Source organism: Helianthus annuus, chromosome 3 (genome assembly GCF_002127325.2).
Source record: "Helianthus annuus cultivar XRQ/B chromosome 3, HanXRQr2.0-SUNRISE, whole genome shotgun sequence".
NCBI lineage: Eukaryota > Viridiplantae > Streptophyta > Magnoliopsida > Asterales > Asteraceae > Helianthus > Helianthus annuus.
The window spans coordinates 145,549,257-145,568,525 of NC_035435.2; the positions used below are offsets into that span (position 1 = coordinate 145,549,257).

Here is a 19,269-nt window from a genome sequence, read left to right on the forward strand (position 1 = left end):
ACATTCACTTACGCAAAATGAATCATTTGGTTTCAAATGAATTGGTGAATGGTGTTCCCCTCAAAAATTTCCATCTTCAAGACGTCTGTGTTTCGTGCCAGAAAGGAAAGCAAACAAAGAAGAAGCACCCTACAAAGAAGATCAACACGGTGGCAGTTCCTCTTGAACGCTTGCACATGGATTTGTTCGGTCCTGTCAAGCACAAGAGTATTCGGGGTGATCAATACTGCCTCGTGATTACTGATGATTATTCAAGATTTTCTTGGGTGGCGTTCATGGCACACAAGAGTGAAACCTTTGGCATCATCAAAAACTTGATCATTCAGATTGAGAATTTGTATAAGTTGAAGGTTAGGCGGATACGTAGCGACAATGGTACTGAATTTAAAAATCATTCCATGACGGAGTTTTGCACTTCAAAGGGTATTCTTCATGAGTTTAGTGCAGCTTATACTCCTCAACAAAATGGCGTCGCTGAACGTAAGAACCGCACATTGATCGAGACTGCTAGGACAATGTTGGTAGAGTCACAGCTACCCATTCCATTCTGGACTGAAGCTGTGGCCTCTGCATGTTACACATTGAACCGAGTCCTTACAGTCAAAAGGCACAACAAGACCTGCTTTGAGCTTCTTCAAAAACGGAAACCAGATCTGTCTTATCTTGAACCGTTTGGAGCTCCATGCACAATCATCGATCCTGATGGAAAGTTTGGGGCAAAAGCAATTGATGGATACTTTCTTGGGTATGCCACCCCTAACTTACGAGTCTGGAATCTAGAGACTAAAAGGGTCGAGGAATGGTCTGAGGTCAGAGTACAAAGGCACACCTTGCCAGTCAAAAATCCGGGTCAACCTTGGATGTTTGAGTACGATGACTTCTTCAATTCGATCAATGTTGAAGCCGTTGAAGAAAATGCTGCAGCTAGGATGTTTTTCGAGAGTGACAATGCAACAGTTTCACCGGTGGTTCGTCCAATTCTTGTTAATCAAGAACCATCTTCTTCGGTGAACAATAATACTCTCAACAATGAGGATTTTCATGATGCAAACGAATTGAACGAATCTTCAGAGGATGATGAATTTGTAGATGCAGATCAAGAAGCCCCAACAACAGCAGTTCATGGTACTTCAGAGGGTACTCCTCCAGTGGATGCCCATAGAACAGCTGAGGCTACTACATCATCCTCTTCGTCAATTCCGGGCCTTGAATTGGTTGTTGATCTTAATCTCAACAACCTGGGTATAAATATTCCAGTTCCAGATAATCCAGAAACAAGGATTCATAATACCCATCCTCAACAAAACATCATTGGAAATGTGCAAAGTGGCGTTCAAACAAGAAACATGTTGCGAAACAACAACAATGCATTCTTGTATGCAGCTATTCGAGAATCCGGGCAACAAAACGATTGGTCCTTCGCGTGTTATGTCTCACAGGAAGAACCAAGAACGTGGAAAGAAGCCTTGAAAGACAACGCTTGGGTTGAAGCAATGCAGGAAGAACTGCAACAATTCCAGAAGCTGGGTGTCTGGAAACTCGTAGAGAAACCTGCTGGATACAAGAAGATTGGTACCCGTTGGGTGTTTAAATGCAAAAAGGATGACCGCGGAGTTGTTATCCGAAACAAAGCACGTTTAGTCGTTCAAGGTTTTCGTCAGATTGAAGGGATCGACTACAACGAAGTGTATGCACCAGTGGCACGTCTCGAAGCAATTCGAATCTTTCTAGCCTATGCGTCCTTCAAAGGATTCAAGGTTTATCAGATGGACGTGAAAAGTGCATTCTTACATGGTGTGGTTGAAGAAGAGGTGTACGTCGAACAGCCTCCAGGTTTTGAAGATCCTATCCATCCCGATCGGGTTTGGTTGCTCAACAAAGCTCTCTATGGTCTTCATCAAGCACCGCGAGCTTGGTATGCAACCTTATCTCACTATCTGCTGGAGAACGGTTTTCGTAGAGGTCTTATCGACTGTACTCTTTTCATCAAAGAACAAGATGGAGATCTTCTTCTGGTACAGGTATACGTTGATGATATTATTTTTGGTTCTACTAATGATGTCTTGTGTAGGAATTTCGAGCGCATAATGCAGGATAAATTCGAGATGAGTGCTATGGGGGAAATGACCTTCTTCTTGGGCCTACAAGTGCAACAAACGGAGTCTGGGATATTCATCCATCAGACTAAATATGTTGGCGACATCTTGAGCCGGTTCCAGATGTTTGATGCAACGCCCATTGGTACCCCATTGCCAACAAATCACGGAATTACTCCTGATTTGAAGGGAGAAGCTGTTAGCCCCTCAAACTATCGCGCAATGATCGGATCTCTTATGTACCTCACAGCATCAAGGCCAGACATAATGTACCCAACGTGCCTGCTTGCCAGATATCAAGTTAACCCGAAGGCCTCACATCTTGCAGCTGTAAAAAGGATTTTTCGTTATTTGAAGGCGTACCCTGACACCGGTCTGTGGTACCCTAGGGATAATAACTTTGAATTGGTAGCTTTTAGTGATTCTGATTTTGGCGGATGCAAAATCGACGGCAAATCCACAACGGCTGGATGTCAGTTTTTAGGAAATCGCCTAGTCACATGGCAGTGCAAGAAGCAGACGTGTGTCGCTACATCAACATGCGAAGCTGAATACATTGTTGCCTCCAGTTGTTGCTCCCAAGTTCTTTGGATCCAACAACAAATGCGGGACTACGGTTTTGAATTCCTAACTACTCCTATTTACGTTGATAATTCTGCTGCTTTAGATATCACTAGAAATCCTGTGCAGCACTCAAAGACCAAACACATCGAAATCAAATATCACTTCATACGTAATTGCTTTGAGAAAAGGCTAATCGATGTTGTTAAGGTCCACACCGATGACCAACGTGCCGACTTATTTACCAAAGCATTTGACAAATCAAGATTTGACTTTTTATTATTGGTAAACGGCATTAAGGTCAAGCAAGAGTAAAACCAACATCGGAAAATCATTTTTGTAAATATCTTTGTGTTTTTAAATTTGTCTTCGTTTATTGATTTTAGGGGGAGTAAATCCAAAAATCTGAAAATCCAAAAACATCGAAAAATTCAAAAGCACAAAAACAATAGAAAAACAAAAATGAGTTTCCTGGCGAGCAAAAGAGAAAATGATAGTACATCAGTGGTCTATCCAAACCTCTTTAAACCTTAAAATGAAAAACGATAAGCAGCTCTATATAAGATGTATCGGTAGGCTCACAATCATTTTAAAGTGTGCAGGGTGATATAAATCTTAAATTGACTGAAGACCAGGTGGGAACCATTCATTGGCATATGGTCTTAGTACCGAAATCTCGTTTGATAGATTGCCGAGGTTCTGAGATATTCGGTCTTTATGCCGCTTATCATCTGGGTATCATGGTTGTATCCTTTACCGAAAAATAACGGGGACGCAAGTCTAGATCTTCCATGATACTATACATACGTGTACATATTACATACTGCATTCGACCTCAATAAGTGATAAACAATCACATGTCCAAATCAAATAAGTGATAAAATATCACATTTATCCGGGTGTCAAGTTCGTCTCTCTGCTGTACGGAAGTACTGACCTGTTCACGGACTTGCACCTGTGCCCTCATGCATATGAAAATCAAGTTCCTCATCAATAAGTGATTCTATCACATAGGGCTTGTTTTCAAATCAAAATAAGTGAGTATCTCACATCATATACGGTCAAACAGATGATAATCGGTATACTCACCGGTAAGATGAACTCTCGTGCATACCTTGATACGGGAATGTGTCGTGATGTGGATGAACACCGGTCGGTAAGTATAAATCATACCTTAACGTATCCCCTCGCCATGATTACATCTGATAAGTTGAGCTTAAGTGGACAACAATACCGATAATTGTTATAGGATGTTTATCTTAATGTTAACTAACTGAACAACAAGAGTGTTTTGACATGACCGTACACTGATATGATTCTCTTACCCTCGAAACTCGCAAAAAGAATGTCTGTATATATTTATTTACTGCTTAACTTTTATTGTTTTCTTTTAAACAGTTTCGTCGTTTGGTGCATATCAGCACGACATTAGCGGTGATGTCGTTTGATAACACTCAAAGGATTTTAAAATTGTTGCCTTTTAATTTCAAAAATACCAAAAAGATTTTAGGTGAGTTTTAATATAAACTTTATAAAAGCCAAAAAGATTTTATTTCTACTTTATTTTCGATCGTACGATGTTGGAGCTCGAGTCTTCGTTACCTGAAACCTGAACGAAAACCGAATTGACTAAATCTTCATAATCGGTCGAAATTTGCAAGTTTTGAAAGTTAAACTAAAATTGACAAATTTATTAAACTTTCAAACTCTCGGACGGTGTTTGATTGTGACATGGTCATACGTGTGTCATTTGTTTATACTAACTATATTCCAAGCAGTTGTTCTCATTACGCGTTTAGATTTCTTGCATGTGCAGATTCTAAAGGCTAGGAGAACATGGTCGATGACAAAGCTTTGGAATGAAGACACGACGTGAAGGCACTCAAAGGATGAAGATGATCGAGTTGTCGCTGACCATCATCAACACCACAAGGATCTCACTTCATAAAGATCAAGTTTTTCACGAGCATAACTCAAGGGGGAGCTTATGTTAAGGGGGAGTTTGTCAACACACTTCCTACGTGATACGGGTAGTTTGTTGATACACTCTCTGCTTTCAATACGTGAAGACTTTGAAGATCCTCCGACTTTGAAGACGTGAAAGGACATCAGAGTTTTGAGAACTCGAAGACCAAAGACCATCGAAGTTCGAGACGAGTCTACAACTATAGAAGATAAAGACAAAGCTACAGCCAAGGGGGAGTTTGTTGGTGCACTTGTGTCTGTACTTTGTCTGTATTCAGTACGATGTAAACGATGTTCCTTAGTCTTGTAAGTTTAACCAAGTCAATCGTCCTCCTGGTTTGACTTGGCCAAACAGTTAGTATATGGTTGTATTTTGTCTGTCTCAAAGGATAAGACATCGAAGGATGATATAGATCCTTCGATGTGCTCGAAAGTTAACCTTCGATAGTTAACCTTCAATAGATGCTGTTGGACCTCGAAGGATATACCATCCTTCGAGGTATATGTGTATCCTTCGAGAGCTGGATGCTCGAAAGATGATCTATCGAGCAGTCCACTTGATCTTTCGGACAGACCTGCTGGGTTTGGGTATAAATACCCATGCAATGTGTTCACTTAGTTAGACTTGCACACAAAAGGAGAGACTTGTGAGACAGATACACACACACTCACTTGAGAGCATTCTGTCCAGAGAGAACACACACACACTAGAGGGTTTGCAAAACTGATTTGTAAACATTGTGCTTGTAACCGAAACCTTTCATTCGCATTAATACAAGTGGTGTTAATCGGTGAATCTTTGTGTGTTTGTTTCTCTACTTGCTTCATCCCGGTTTGCTTACTAGCTTGGATTCCGCACTCGCTAGTAGGTTTGTATAACAAGGTTTAGGTTCGTCATCCTCCATGAAGGGTCCTACAGTAGGTCGTATAGGGATGTGGTCGGACATGGTGCGTCGGCGTCGGAGATCAGAACGGAAGGTAGTTCGTCGAAAAGGGTGGTGGTGGTTCCCGAAGCGGTTAGTGGGTGTGTGGAATTACACCGTAGAGCAGTTGTTGGCCGTACGGTGGATTTGGACACGCTCGTTTTTTTATCGCCTTTAGAGGATTGGTATGGTCGTGAAAATTCAATACTTAGGTGGGCTTTTTGTTTGTGAGCTTGTGTTTGGCCCGTTGTCTTTTTTAGGCCCATTTCGAATTTCTGTCTCTATTTATGTGTTGCTCTAGTCATTTGAACAATCAGACTTGAATTTTGAAACTACTCAATTTTTCACTTCAAATTCCGTGCCCTTTGGGTTGCAATTTGGGGGTCGGGGAAGAACAACACGGGTATTCGTAGAATCAACGTGTTTGATCTTCATTATCGTACTACGCACTACATCAATTGTTTTGTGCATTGCAACCGCAAACGTTTAAAAGATGTTTTTTTCGGCAGTGAACATCATAAAGATAATTTTGCACGACTGCTTTCAAAAGATAAAATCACATTGAGGGAAATTGTAATACATATTTTAATGACATTTATTGTTGACAAGTTAAATAAAGTTTATTTTTACATCAGTTTTTTTGTGCCCCGTGACTAAAAATGTTGGATTCTTCACTGATCATGCCCAGAATATGAGCCTTGTAATCATGCATACATAGCAACCAACTATCAATATCAAAACCAAATTTTCATTGAAAAAATTTCCGTAACACACTTTGGTCCTCGATTCGTGCTTTAGCGCTATCGAGTTTTAACTAATGGATCTGAGACACTATACATGGGTTCGTTTATTTAATAGGCTTTCTTCTTTTCCTTACGGAATTAGACAATTTGAGCTTTCTTCATACTCCAAGCACTTAAACTTGAGATACTCAAACTCTTAGTGCCATTGTTGAATGCATAAAGATGTGCTTGTTCTCCAACTGCCAGTACTGGATATACTCTTGATGTAATGCAAGCCAACCCTTCTCCACCAAAGCTTTCTACAATGGAGTGATCTATCTGTAAATCAAAAAAAAAATGATTAAAAAGAAAAAGTGCCTCCTCTAAATGCACATATAATCATACAAAATATATATATATATATATATATATATATATATATATATATATATATATATATATATATATATATATATATATATATATATATATTTGTAAACTAGTAATAAAAATACCAAGGTTCTCAAGGAGATCTTTGCGTATCGAGGATCAAGTGCAAGAAAAGCTCCATAGATGGGTTTGTCGATAAATGGTTTTAAAGACGACCTATTTTAAGAGGAAACAACAATGTAAGTGCAGCATCAAGTGGCTTTGTAGCTATTATAATTTCTGTAGTCACATTTGAATCACTTTTTATTTATAAAAATAAATAGTTTTGGACAAAACCTGCTTGGGTCAGCACACATGAGCACTCGGAAACTGTTAGCAATTCTAAAGACACGAAAGAAGACCGCAGTGTGTTCAGTAAGGTACTTCGAAGCCAAAACCAGCAAACCGAAAGGCCCAAATTTGCCATCTGTTGTAGCATTCTTTTGTGTACAAAGAATTTGGGGATCAACTACTTCAGCACTCAACACCTCAGCATGTTTGAGATTTGAGACTCTAAATGTGATTTCTACATCAGCCTACAACAAGAGGTAAATTATCTGTCATGGAAATTTGTGTAACCCGTTGACTATGAGGTCAAATGAACTTCATCTCAGCCGCAAAGCTAATATAGTGTAAATGATTTTTGATCTGTTTAATGTTAATTAAACGGATGTATATGGTACAAGCTATACTGACAATCTAATTAGTAACTAAAACCGTATTTATTTTGTATGTGTAAAGTAGTTTGACCTTTGAAGTCAAATAACTGAATAAGTACAAGATTAGATTTAGTCACCTGTGAAGCTGTGATACCAGAAATTTCAATCATGGACCTGCCCTTGAGTCTTTTATTCTTGAAATGCACTTTTCGTGTTCGTAGTTTCTCTAGTTCCTTGACAGGCCACTGCACCAACTGATCTTCATTTTTACTAAGCCAGATGCTCCTAGGAATCGTCTGAAAACGTGTTATTAATTACATATATAGACTGTGTTTAAAATTAAAATAAACTGTTGATTTAGATTATGTTTTATCTCCAATGGTTATGCTAAAAGATTAAACTATAAAGGAAACAATTCAAATGGGTTGAACACGTGACACATGTTGAAAGTTATTCAAAGTAGTGTATAACCACCTAAACCGCCTTATTAAAGAATGCTACATTATGAATATAGTCATAATATAGATTTTATAATAATATCAATCATCATTAGATTAAAGAAACAGATAAAAAAAGGTATGCTTTTCAGCCCAGCCCACCCCAAAACATACCTTTTTTATAAAAGAAACAGATAAAGCCCACCCCAAAACATACCTTTTTTATAAAAGAAACAAATAAAAAAGGTATGCTTTTCAGCCCAGCCCAGGCCACCCCAAAACATACCTTTTTATAATCGTCACTAAATTAGACACACCCCAAATGGCAAGATAAACAAGTCTAGATTATTACCTGAAGGCCAGACCAACCTTTTTCGATAGCATCTGGTGCAGTATCACTTTCACTAACCCATGACCATAATATCCTTCTCTTCTTCTCACCATCATAAAACGACTTTGAAGCATAAAACTTCCCATAATCATACCGTAACCACTCTTTACTCTTCATGAAGTCAGCATCAACATCGTAGCAGTCACTTTCTGGATCATATTTTCCCAGTATATAATAATCCTGGTCATTAAAACTAGCTTTAAGAACATGCTTAGTGTCCTTCCCTTGAACGGATATAACTGATGTATCAAGCCCGCTTTTCCCATTAGAAATAACAGGATAAAACTCAGGACATTCCCAAAATGTTGTTATGTTAGAAAGGGGAAACGGGCTCAGAGACCTATTCCAACTGCGAAAATCCTTACTTTTGTAAAGAATAGCTGCTCCTTGATGATCAATCCGAGTTCCAATCACAACCCTCCATTCTCCATCCGCACCCATCCAACCAGTTGATGGATCTCTATAAAAGGATGGGTCAATTTCATCTGGAGGACTCAATATTGGGTTAAGTGGCCATTTTACCCATTCTTTTAGTAGCGGGTCCGATATGTTTTTGGGAAATGCCAAATTTTGCACTTGGTGTAATTTGGCATCAACACCTGTGTATAGTATCGCCGGTTCACCATTTGGTAGTATCGTTGCCGAACCAGAAAAGCACCCATTGATATCGTAATGCTCGTTTGGTACAAGAGCAATATCAAGATGAACCCAGTTGATAAGATCATGTGATATGGCATGACCCCATGACATGTTACCCCATAGTGGACCATATGGATTGTGTTGATAGAAAAAATGGTAGACCCCCTTGTAATACATTGGTCCTGCGTTATAAATAACAAACCAAATGCACCAAATGTTTTATGTGTCATATTTCATTAATAAAAGGCAAATGGTCCATCAAGATTCAAGAATGACTTTTTTTAGAGACAAGTACTTTTCATAGAATGTGATTACATAAGATATAATTTTTAAATTTTTCACAAATGGGTATGCTAGTCCATGAGAGTGACATCTCCATGTCTTTTTTTTCTTTCTTTTTCAGTTTTTAAGCATTTAATCTTGTTTTTTTTTCCTAATAACATGTAATATCAATATTTTCAAAAACTCCAAAGACACATATTTTTTTTACGTATCCATATAAGTTATATTGAACGCCAAATTGTATTAAAAAAACGCATTTTCTGATATTACGAGACTAAAAATTATTTTGAATAAATTATATAGAACTTATATTGAAACATAGATTAAAAATATAAAACAAATCTGTGTATTTAGATTTTTAAAAATATCGCATATTAGATGTTAATATTATTAGGAAAAAAACGGTATCAAATGAAAAATGCAAAAAGAAAAATTTAAATAAAGACTTATAGATGTCACCTGTAAATGTGGCAGCCCCATTTTTCAAAAAGTTTTAAAATGATACCCCATGTAATCACAAAAGAGTACCTATTTATTTCTAGAAAACAAAATCTAAACCAATGTGAAGTGTATAAAAGATTGTGGGTTTACCATTAGGATCTGCAAATTCCAACAGCAACCATTTGAACATGCATGTAAATAGATCAAACATTAGACCAAGGAAAGATAATTAATGAAACAAAACACATATGTTAATCCACTATATATAACATAAACTAGCAAAAAGTACAAAAACAGGGAATTCACCAAAAAAAAAACTGTACCATTCATCCAGTTTTTGGTAGGCTGGAAGTGATATGCTGTCCGGTAAGGCTGTGAAACATTCAGTAGCCGTGTATGGTTCCTGAAAGCTTCAACACGGACTCCATTAAAAATCAGGAAACAACACAAAGAAAACACATAAAAACCATATATCTTCATCGGGATATTCAGAGATGATAGTTTAGTTTTGTAAAGCATCGTGAAATGCAAACTGTGTGCAGTTGGACAAGTGTTGTAGGCTTTATATAGGTACGTGAGCATCAGAAGACTTCCAAAAAACGATATAATCTATTTAATCTATTGGTTCAGAGAAAATAAGCATTAAATTACAAAATTACTGATAGGTGTGATAATGACTTAAACAACATTGAAATCTCATATTAATAATTTAACTAAAAAAATGTTATTCCATAAAAATATATAATTTTCCTTTAATTAGATTTCCTTAAAAATATATGGATAAGGGATATAATAGCATTCACTTTTGAATCTTTATTCTTATCCTTATCTTAAAATCATAAGGAAATTATATAAATGTTCACTTTTTTTCTATATGAGTTTTCTTATCTTTATTTTTCACCCATAAGATTTTAAGCAAAGGTATAATCAATCTATATATTTATCGACTCACTAATCTCCTAAGCTATGTGGTGTGGTGATTTTCCTAATCACTACCACCACCCTCCACATCATTCTTACATCACTTCACCCTCATCAACAATCCTTATCCACCACCCTATATGATGTGGTTATGATCCACTTCCTATTTTTTAATATATTTTTATTTAAAACTTATTGAATTTAATTTATTTTTATAAACAACAAATAAAACTAAATAAATTTATTTAATAACTAAAATAATAAAAGTACACGCCATTAAAATAGTGAAATTCTAGTACATGTTAAATGTATTTAAAGTGCAATTTATGAATAATAATAAAAAGATAACTACTCGTCGCTGTTGACCCGACCCATTTACCAAACGTGATCAATCAATTTCGAACGAAGATGGTTATGCGTAGCCTCATTGTATAATGCCCACGTGTTTAGGGGTGATCCAAACCGTGTTCCCCATACCCTTCAGTCTTATAGTTTTTTTTGTGAGTGGAAGAGGGAGAAAGAATAGTAAAAAATGATTACAAGAGTATTATTTAATTCAATATAGATAGATAAAAAAATCAGATATTGGAGGTTATTTGAGAATCTTTAAATGGCTAAGATAAATGTGCTTTTTAGTTAAATTATAAGGATATGGATAAGAACTCGGATGTTAATGCTCTTAGTAATGTTTTTAAGTAGCTTTCTTAAATTTCATGAGTTGAGTAAGCATAAGGAATGAGATCATCTGAATGCTCTAACAAATAGCAAAACTCTTTAGCTTGTATTTGGGCTGAGATGGACAAGGATGCCAAGGACTACATTGTGGAGTAACGCATTTAGAAAAGGTGTTTGTAGGGACGTGCGAGGGTATGTGGGTAAATGTGGGGCCTGCAACCAAATTAAAAAAAAACTTTTTAAAACAACACTCCAAGTGTAACATTTTTTCAATTTTCATTTCCTATAAAAAATCTTTTTAAGACAACACACCAAGTGTAATGAAGAGTGGTCTAATTCTGAGGAGTTTGTTGAAGACAGTCTCTCGCAGGAAAAATAAGTATATGCCGCCGGAAAATCCCTCAGTTGAGCCAGAGAAGGAAACGTCGCAGCCTAGGGTTTCCCAACACAAATAAGATGAAAGGGTACATTGGGAAATGTTGGGCCATGGTGAATTAGGGTTGCATGGGGAAAAGATGAATCATCATGGAGGTCAGGATTCGAATGAACCATACGTGTTTTGGAGAAAGGTAGGGACAATGTGTCAAGGTTTATTTCATTCGAATGGGCCAACATTTTAAATTGTCCCGAGGGATCTTTTAACGGAAGGGAAGAAGACAAAAATTATGGGCCAGTTATTAAAGACGAGATGGCCTTACAGATTGTTGATGCACTTTTGTGTCTGTCACTAGTCTTGTAATTACGATTTATTTTGTACGGTCTTTTATCGTTTATCGAGTCTGTATTTGCCGTCGACCAAGTCGGATATCCTCCTATCCGCTTGTGTCCGACTTGTTTGTCTCCTTTTGTTATGTAATGGTCTATGAACAATGCATGTTGCATGTAAGGGTATTTCTGTCTTTATGTGTGTTTCTTTGTGGTTTGCTGCAACTGTCTGTTTGTAGCAAACATAACACATTTTGCAGCCTTCGACGAAACACTTTGTGTTTCGTCGAACACAGGACTGCGAAACAGGCTCTTGTCCATTTCACTGTGTTTCGTCGTGGTCTGCGACGAAACAAACTTGTTTCGTCGGCCTTTGGGCTTCTTCAGGCCCAAGTATATGGACCCTTGTGTTTCGTCGAGCCCATGTTGGTTTCATCGATGCCTTGAGCCCAGGTTGCTATAAATACACATTTTGTTTCGTTTAGAACTTAGAGATGAGAGCATACCCTAAAAGTCATTCTGTCTAGACTGTGTTTGTATCAGTTGGCATTTTCATCCAGTTTAATCTAACGATTGTGTTTCTTTGGTTAAACCATTGTTGTTACTGCTTTCTATGTTTGATTTGGCTTAGTTACGTGGATTCCGCACACGTGACTTTGTTTACTATAAACAAGGATTTGGTTGTGTAAATCGATCCTCCGATTTCGGGACCTGCTAGTGGTATCAGAGCACTAGGCTCTTATCCTTGTTTAAAATCAAACATAGTTCGGTTTTTATCAAGTATTTGTGGTTGATTTTCAGAAAAGTTGTTCTTGAAAACTCATAATTTCTGGAAAATTTCTTAAAATCTGCTTAAATATGGTTGCTTGTTAAAGAGTTTTGTCAAAAAACCTTGTTAGATTGATTGTTCTTGTGAAAAACCGGGTTTTTATTGAAAGTCTTGTGCAATTTCATGTTTCGGAAAATTTGACGGTGACCGGAAAATTCATAATTTCTGGGTTTGTTCTTCATATATTCAAGAAATATTCAAGGTGTTCTTGAATATTCATTGAATTTAGATTTAAAGTTAAAACTGATAAGAATTTAAATGAATTAAAAATTGTTAACCATACTTGGTTGGTGGTCTAAGCATGGTGTGAGTTGATAAAGTCGTGGGCTTTTTCTGTTTGAGGATAAGATTTCACCTCTGGTTACTTTATCGACGAATCAGGTTAACGACGAAACAAAAGCTTTTCGTCGATAACAATCTTCGACGAAACACAAAGTGTTTCGCCATAATCCATCGATGAAACACATTGCATTTCGTCGTAAGTGATTTCGACGAAACAGAATTTGTTTCGTGGGAAGTGTTTCGTCGTGTGTGGTGTCATTTTTAAACAGAAGGTTTGCAAAAGTGTTATAACATTGTGTTTTCGGGTATTTGATCAGGTATTCTACTTGTATACATCGAAGATGAGTTGCACAAGTCCGTGGGATTGGAGTACGGACCCACAACCAGGTCAAGATCAAACTTCCGCAGCCGCGTGGGCAAGGAGTATGTTTCCTCAACCATCTATCAGTGCAAGTCAATGGGCGTTAGTGTCAAATCAGAATCAAAGTATTCAAAATCTTCTGCCTAGCGAGAGTGAAACGGGCAACAACAATCGCCCACCAAAGTTGAATCACATGAACGACTTTCCATCATGGAAAGGTCGCTTTCACACATATGTTCAAGGGCAAAGCACCGAACTTTGGACATGTTTCATTAACCCATGCAACCCTGCCCTCGAAGTAGCAGCATCAACGGCAGCGGGTTTTACTAACATGCTTGAAGATGACAAGAAAGCCTATGACTTAGAGAAAAGGCATTTGCTATTCTTACACAAGCGCTTAACAAGGAAATCTATCATCAATTCTCTTATTGTAAAGACACAAAAACATTGTGGGATGCCTTAGTAGCGAGAGGAGAAGGCAATGCAGCTACTCGAAAGTCTCGCCATGATCTGTTAAAGAAAGAATTTGAATCATTTCAGTTCATGGAAAATGAAATCCTAAATGATATGACTACACGTTTTTATCATTTGATTAGTGAAATGTTTGCTTATGGGGTTTTGGCAACTCAACAGGAAATGGTTGCTAGGTTTGCTGATGCTTTACCTCCAAAATGGAGTTCGTTCATTGAGTTGCTGAAGCATACGGGTACTATAGATACGGTCAATATCTATGAATTCATTCAGAAGCTGGAACACAAGAATGATGAAGAAATCCGGAAAGCTAAACGAGCTCCTGCTCCTCAAAATACAGAAATGTACCTTCCAGGATTCGACTCTTTGGCAGATCCATTGCAGCTCAGCAACCAAAACTGCAAACGGCATTTGTGTCCAATACAAGTTCCTTTCCGTTTCCTCAGACAGCTCCTACTCCGGCTTTCGATCCAAGGGCTTATATTCCAACACCTCAACCTCCACCCCCAGTCAATACTACTCAACCTCCGTTCGATCCGAGGGCCAACATTCCTGTTCCATCACAACCACAAGTTCAACCACAACAGCAAGCCCATTATACCAACAATCCTCCACCCCTAAACCCTAACACAGTCAGAGTCGATACTTCAAACCTCTCACAAGTTAGCATTGAAGTAGCAAAGGAGCATATGGAACTCATTCATACAATGGTCAGAGCTTACTGCGGTTTGGTCGCAGGTCAAATTGGAAACATCAATATGACCAATGAAGATTATCAACAGATCGACCGTGATGAAATGGAGTTAATGGACATCAAATGGGCATTTGCAAGTGCTGTTAGATGAGCAAAGGATTTCATGGCTCGAACTGGAAGAACTTCGTTGGAAGGCAAGAAGGATACGAAGTACGGGTTTGATATAAATGCAGTCACATGTTTCAATTGTGGGGAAAAGGGGCACTTCAAATGTGAGTGCACCCGACCTAGCAAACAAGGCAATCAGAACCCATTCAGAAATCAGACGAGTACTTCCAATGTCAATGCCCAGCAAGAGAATCGTTTTAAAGGAGGATAGTAGCAGTGAACAACAATCAGAACCAGTCTAGACCATCAAACCCCAATCGAGCATTGACCGTTCAAGCTGACGAAGGGTGTGACTGGTCTGTACAGTTTGGGGAAGGTGATCAAGGAGGAGGAACAGCGTGTTATGCAAAGATCATCAATCACATCAAGCACGTTCACAAGGAAGAATTTTCTGAAAGTGACGACAGTTCGGGTAATACCGGGAGTTCTGATGAAGAAAGTTCTGTTTCGGGTGATTATCATTCTGAATCTGATGTGAAGGAAGAAGCAAGCTCTGATGTTGATGACTTATTAAATGAAGCAGAGGAGTTGAAATGTCAGAAATCAGTTCTAATCAAGAAGGCTGCTGTAGCATCTAAAGAAATGGAGAAGTTCTTCTCTGAAGATGGATCTTTTTTTTTCAAACTGCCTTTATGGCAAATGTCTCAGCCTCTACGAGTCAGGTAAATTCTGAAACTCCTGCTCCTAGTGTTTGTAAGTCTTGTGCAGATTTGAAGCTTGAATCCGAAGAGCTTCATAGTCATAATCAAAGTTTGGTTATTGAACTGTCTAAATGCAAAGAGGCAAATATGGCTCTAGTTCGGAACGAAAAGGAATTTAAATCTGTAATTGAAACCTTAAAGAAAAGCGTTTCCGAAGTGAACAAAGTTGTTTATGATAAACAAGTTAGCATTAATGATTATATTAACATTGTTGAGGAAACCAAAAAGGAACTAGCCATTGCCAAATGCGAGCATGATGCTATCAAGCAAAAATTGGAGAGTTATTCTAACTCCCGATTTGTGCTTGATCACATTATTGACGTTCAACAACCGAAAGGAAACAACAAAGGCGTAGGGTATAAGAAGTGTCCGCCCCCATTAAGACATAATTATACCAAATTGCCTGATGAAGAGGATATGCCTCGGTATGAACCCAGTGTGCCTCTTGATTATGAGGAATTCACTACTGGCCTAGGGTTCAAACCGGACAGTTCTTCAAGTACATCATCTGAGCAACCAGAAACCTCAACATCTACGAAACAAAGTCCTCCAATCATTGAGGACTATGAGTCGTCAGATGATGAATCAGAATCAGATGTTAGTGATCGGGATGAATCACTTGGCAGGATGAAAGGAGTAGAAATTCCACTTGAAAATCATATTCTTTGTAATCCTGATACTCCTGCTGTTCAACCCATTGTCAAACAAGTGATAGATCCTGTCAAAAATGACAAGACATCGGTGTCTACCGTTAAGAGTAATAATGTGTTGTACACTTTGGTTGGTGATTCTAGAATCTACTCAGATCACGATTTTCCAATTAAAAATGTCAATCCATCTTCGATCGATAAAGTTTTTGAAGATAATACAAACAAGTTTTTGGGAAAAACAATTCCAGGAGTCGTTGTAACTCAATGTGATCCAGTTCCAAAAGCTGAGATTAGAAAACAATTTGGAAATCAAAAACCACCAACAAAGCAACAACCTATTGCTTCTAAGGGTAAACAACCAGAAAGGCGAGCTCAAAAGCCTAATGTTTCTCAATCAAAGTCTGAAACAAATGGAGCTCGTTATCAGAAGAAAAACAGTAATGTCAAATTTGTAGCATCAAAGGGTACGGATAAAATTGAGACTTTTCAAAACAAATCAAACACCGATTTTGTACAACAAGTCAAGATTTTAAAACGTAACAGTGAAAACAATTACACTCAACATACAAACGGGTGTGATGAGAAAGCAAGTACCTCAGGTTCTACGGGTTCGACATCTGTTGGTCAACCATATTCCCCTAAGTTTTTAGAAAGGAGAACATGTTTTAAATGTGGGGAGTTTGGGCATATCATTAAGAACTGCACAAACACTCCAAAAGATAAATTTGTTGAGAAAGCGCCACCTGAAAAGGTCCACCCTCAACGTCGTCCCGTTTCACCAAAACATGATAAACGAACTGTTAAAGAACAAGAAACGAAACAACGACGTAAGAACATCAAAGCTGTTGAAAAGGCTTTAAAATCTGAAGTCAAAACAGTAAAAAGGGAACCAAGTGTTTCACAACCATTAAAACCAGAAGCTTCAAAATCTGTGTACAACACTCAATCTAGTAAACAAAAACACGCTTGGAAACCTAAGACGAGTGATAGTTCAGGGGGAGCTGTTGTTTTTGAAAATCATCAAGAAATTGAGATCACTTTCTGTGATGCTCAGGGACGACCCAAGACCACTAAGGCTTGGGTCCCCATCCTCAACTGATCTTTGAACGATATGTGCAGGATGTTCCAGGAGGAACTATTAATAGTCATTGGATTGTTGATAGTGGAGCATCCAGGCACATGACAGGCGACTTACGTCTTCTATATGATGTGAGAAATATTAGAGGAGGCTATGTCGCATTTGCGGGAGACAAAGTCTGATACATCACTGGAGAGGGAAGTATCTCCAATGGTATTGTATGTTTCGATAAGATCAATTATGTTCGTCAAATTGATCATAATTTTCTCAGTGTATCGCAAATCTGCGATAAAAGGTTCACCGTGCATTTTGATGATGCCGGTTGTTATGTGCTTAAACCTGGTTTCAAGATTCCTAAAGAATGGATTCTCTTATCGGCTCCAAGAGTTAATGATCTCTATATTCTTGATATGAGCCAAGCGATTACGACATCTGCACAAGTCACTTGCTTTGTCTTAAAAGCCACAAAAAAGGAGTCTATATCTTGGCACAGAAGAATGGGCACATTCACTTGAGGAAGATGAACCATTTGGTGAAAAACAATATCTTGTGAATGGTGTGCCTGTGAGAAGTTTTCATCTACAAGATATCTGTGTTTCGTGCCAGAAAGGGAAGCAAACAAAGAAGTCCACCCTTTGAAGAAAATCAACACTGTTAGCATGCCTCTCGAACGTCTTCATATGGACCTGTTTGGACCTATGAAGCACAAGACAACATTCGGGGATGCTTACTGTCTAGTAGTTACTGACGATTATTCTAGATTTTCTTGGGTATCTTTTATGGCACACAAGAGTGATACTCCTGGCATCCTCAAAGATCTTCTTACAATGTTGAAGAATCTCTACATGTTGAAAGTTAAGAGGATCAGAAGCGACAATGGAACTGAATTCAAGAACCATGTGATGGATGAGTACTGTACTTCTAAGGGCATTCTTCATGAATACAGTTCTCGCTACACGCCACAACAAGACGGTGTCGCGGAGAGGAAGAATCGGACGATAATTGAAACTGCAAGAACGATGTTGGTAGAGTCGGAACTCCCTGTTCAATTCTGGGGGGAGGCTGTGTCGACCGCTTGCTACACATTAAACCGAGTTCTTACAGTTATGAGGCATGGCAAAACTTGTTTCGAACTTCTACAGAAAAGGAAACCGGATCTTTCTTTCTTAGAACCATTTGGCGCTCCATGTACTATGATTGAGCCGGATGGAAAGTTTGGCGCGAAAGCTATCAATGGTTTCTTCCTTGGATATGCAACTCCAAATTTTCGTGTATGGAATCTGGCAACCAAAAAGATTGAACTATGGAGTGAAGTAAAGGTTCAAAGGTACACAAGTCCTGTTAGAGCTCCGGGTGATCCTTGGATGTTCGATTACGATGGACTATTTGACTCCTTTAATCTGCCAACCTTTGACGAAGAATCTGCAGCTGCTAGAATGTTGTTCGACACTGACAACGCTGCTGGTTCACCATTGGTTAGACCTGTTATTGTTAACCCCCAAGGTTCTAATTCGGTTAACAATACGGTACAAAATGAGGTATTTGAAGATGCTACTGATTACAATGAGTCATCGGAAGATGATGAATATCATGATGCGGCAGAAGGATCTTCAGCTCCAATTGCTCCAGTTCAAGGTGCTTCTTTGGAAACTCCTCATGTGCAGAATGTAGATACTGCTGAAGGGAATGCATCCACTTCTACGCATATTCCAGGTGTGGAATTGGTTGTTGATCTTAATCTTAATAATTTGGGTATCAATGCTCGTGTTCCTGAAAATCCTGAAATGAGGATTCACGATACCCATCCCCAGCAGAACATTATAAGAGATGTCCATCGCGGTGTGCAGACGCGTAATCAGCTTAGAAATAACCAGAATGTTGGTTTATATTCAACCATTAGAGAATCTGGTCTTCAAAATTATTGGTCCTTCGCGTGTTACGTTTCACAAGAAGAACCAAAATCTTGGAAAGAAGCCTTAAAGGATAATGCTTGGGTTGAAGCCATGCAGGACGAACTGCAGCAGTTTCAAAAGCTTGGTGTTTGGAAGCTTGTTGAAAGGCCGGAAAATTACAAGAAAATTGGCACTCGCTGGGTTTTTAAATGCAAGAAGGACGATCGTGGAGTAGTTATTCGTAACAAGGCGAGATTGGTTGTTCAAGGTTTTCGCCAGATTGAAGGGATTGACTAC

At 38.4% G+C, this 19,269-nt stretch overlaps 1 protein-coding gene across 1 annotated transcript; it reads right to left on the reverse strand.

The window, feature by feature from the left end:
• Window positions 1-6,322: 6,322 nt before the first annotated feature.
• On the reverse strand, window positions 6,323-10,025 carry LOC110932267 (beta-fructofuranosidase, insoluble isoenzyme CWINV1). Its single transcript, XM_022175616.2, has 7 exons — window positions 9,869-10,025; window positions 9,696-9,704; window positions 8,145-9,004; window positions 7,493-7,651; window positions 6,994-7,232; window positions 6,783-6,873; window positions 6,323-6,606 (listed from the first exon to the last, which is right to left on the reverse strand). Exons 1-7 carry the CDS (start codon window positions 10,023-10,025, stop codon window positions 6,427-6,429), a joined length of 1,695 nt encoding a protein of 564 aa, XP_022031308.1. The 3' UTR covers window positions 6,323-6,426.
• Between the last annotated feature and the right edge of the window lie 9,244 nt (window positions 10,026-19,269).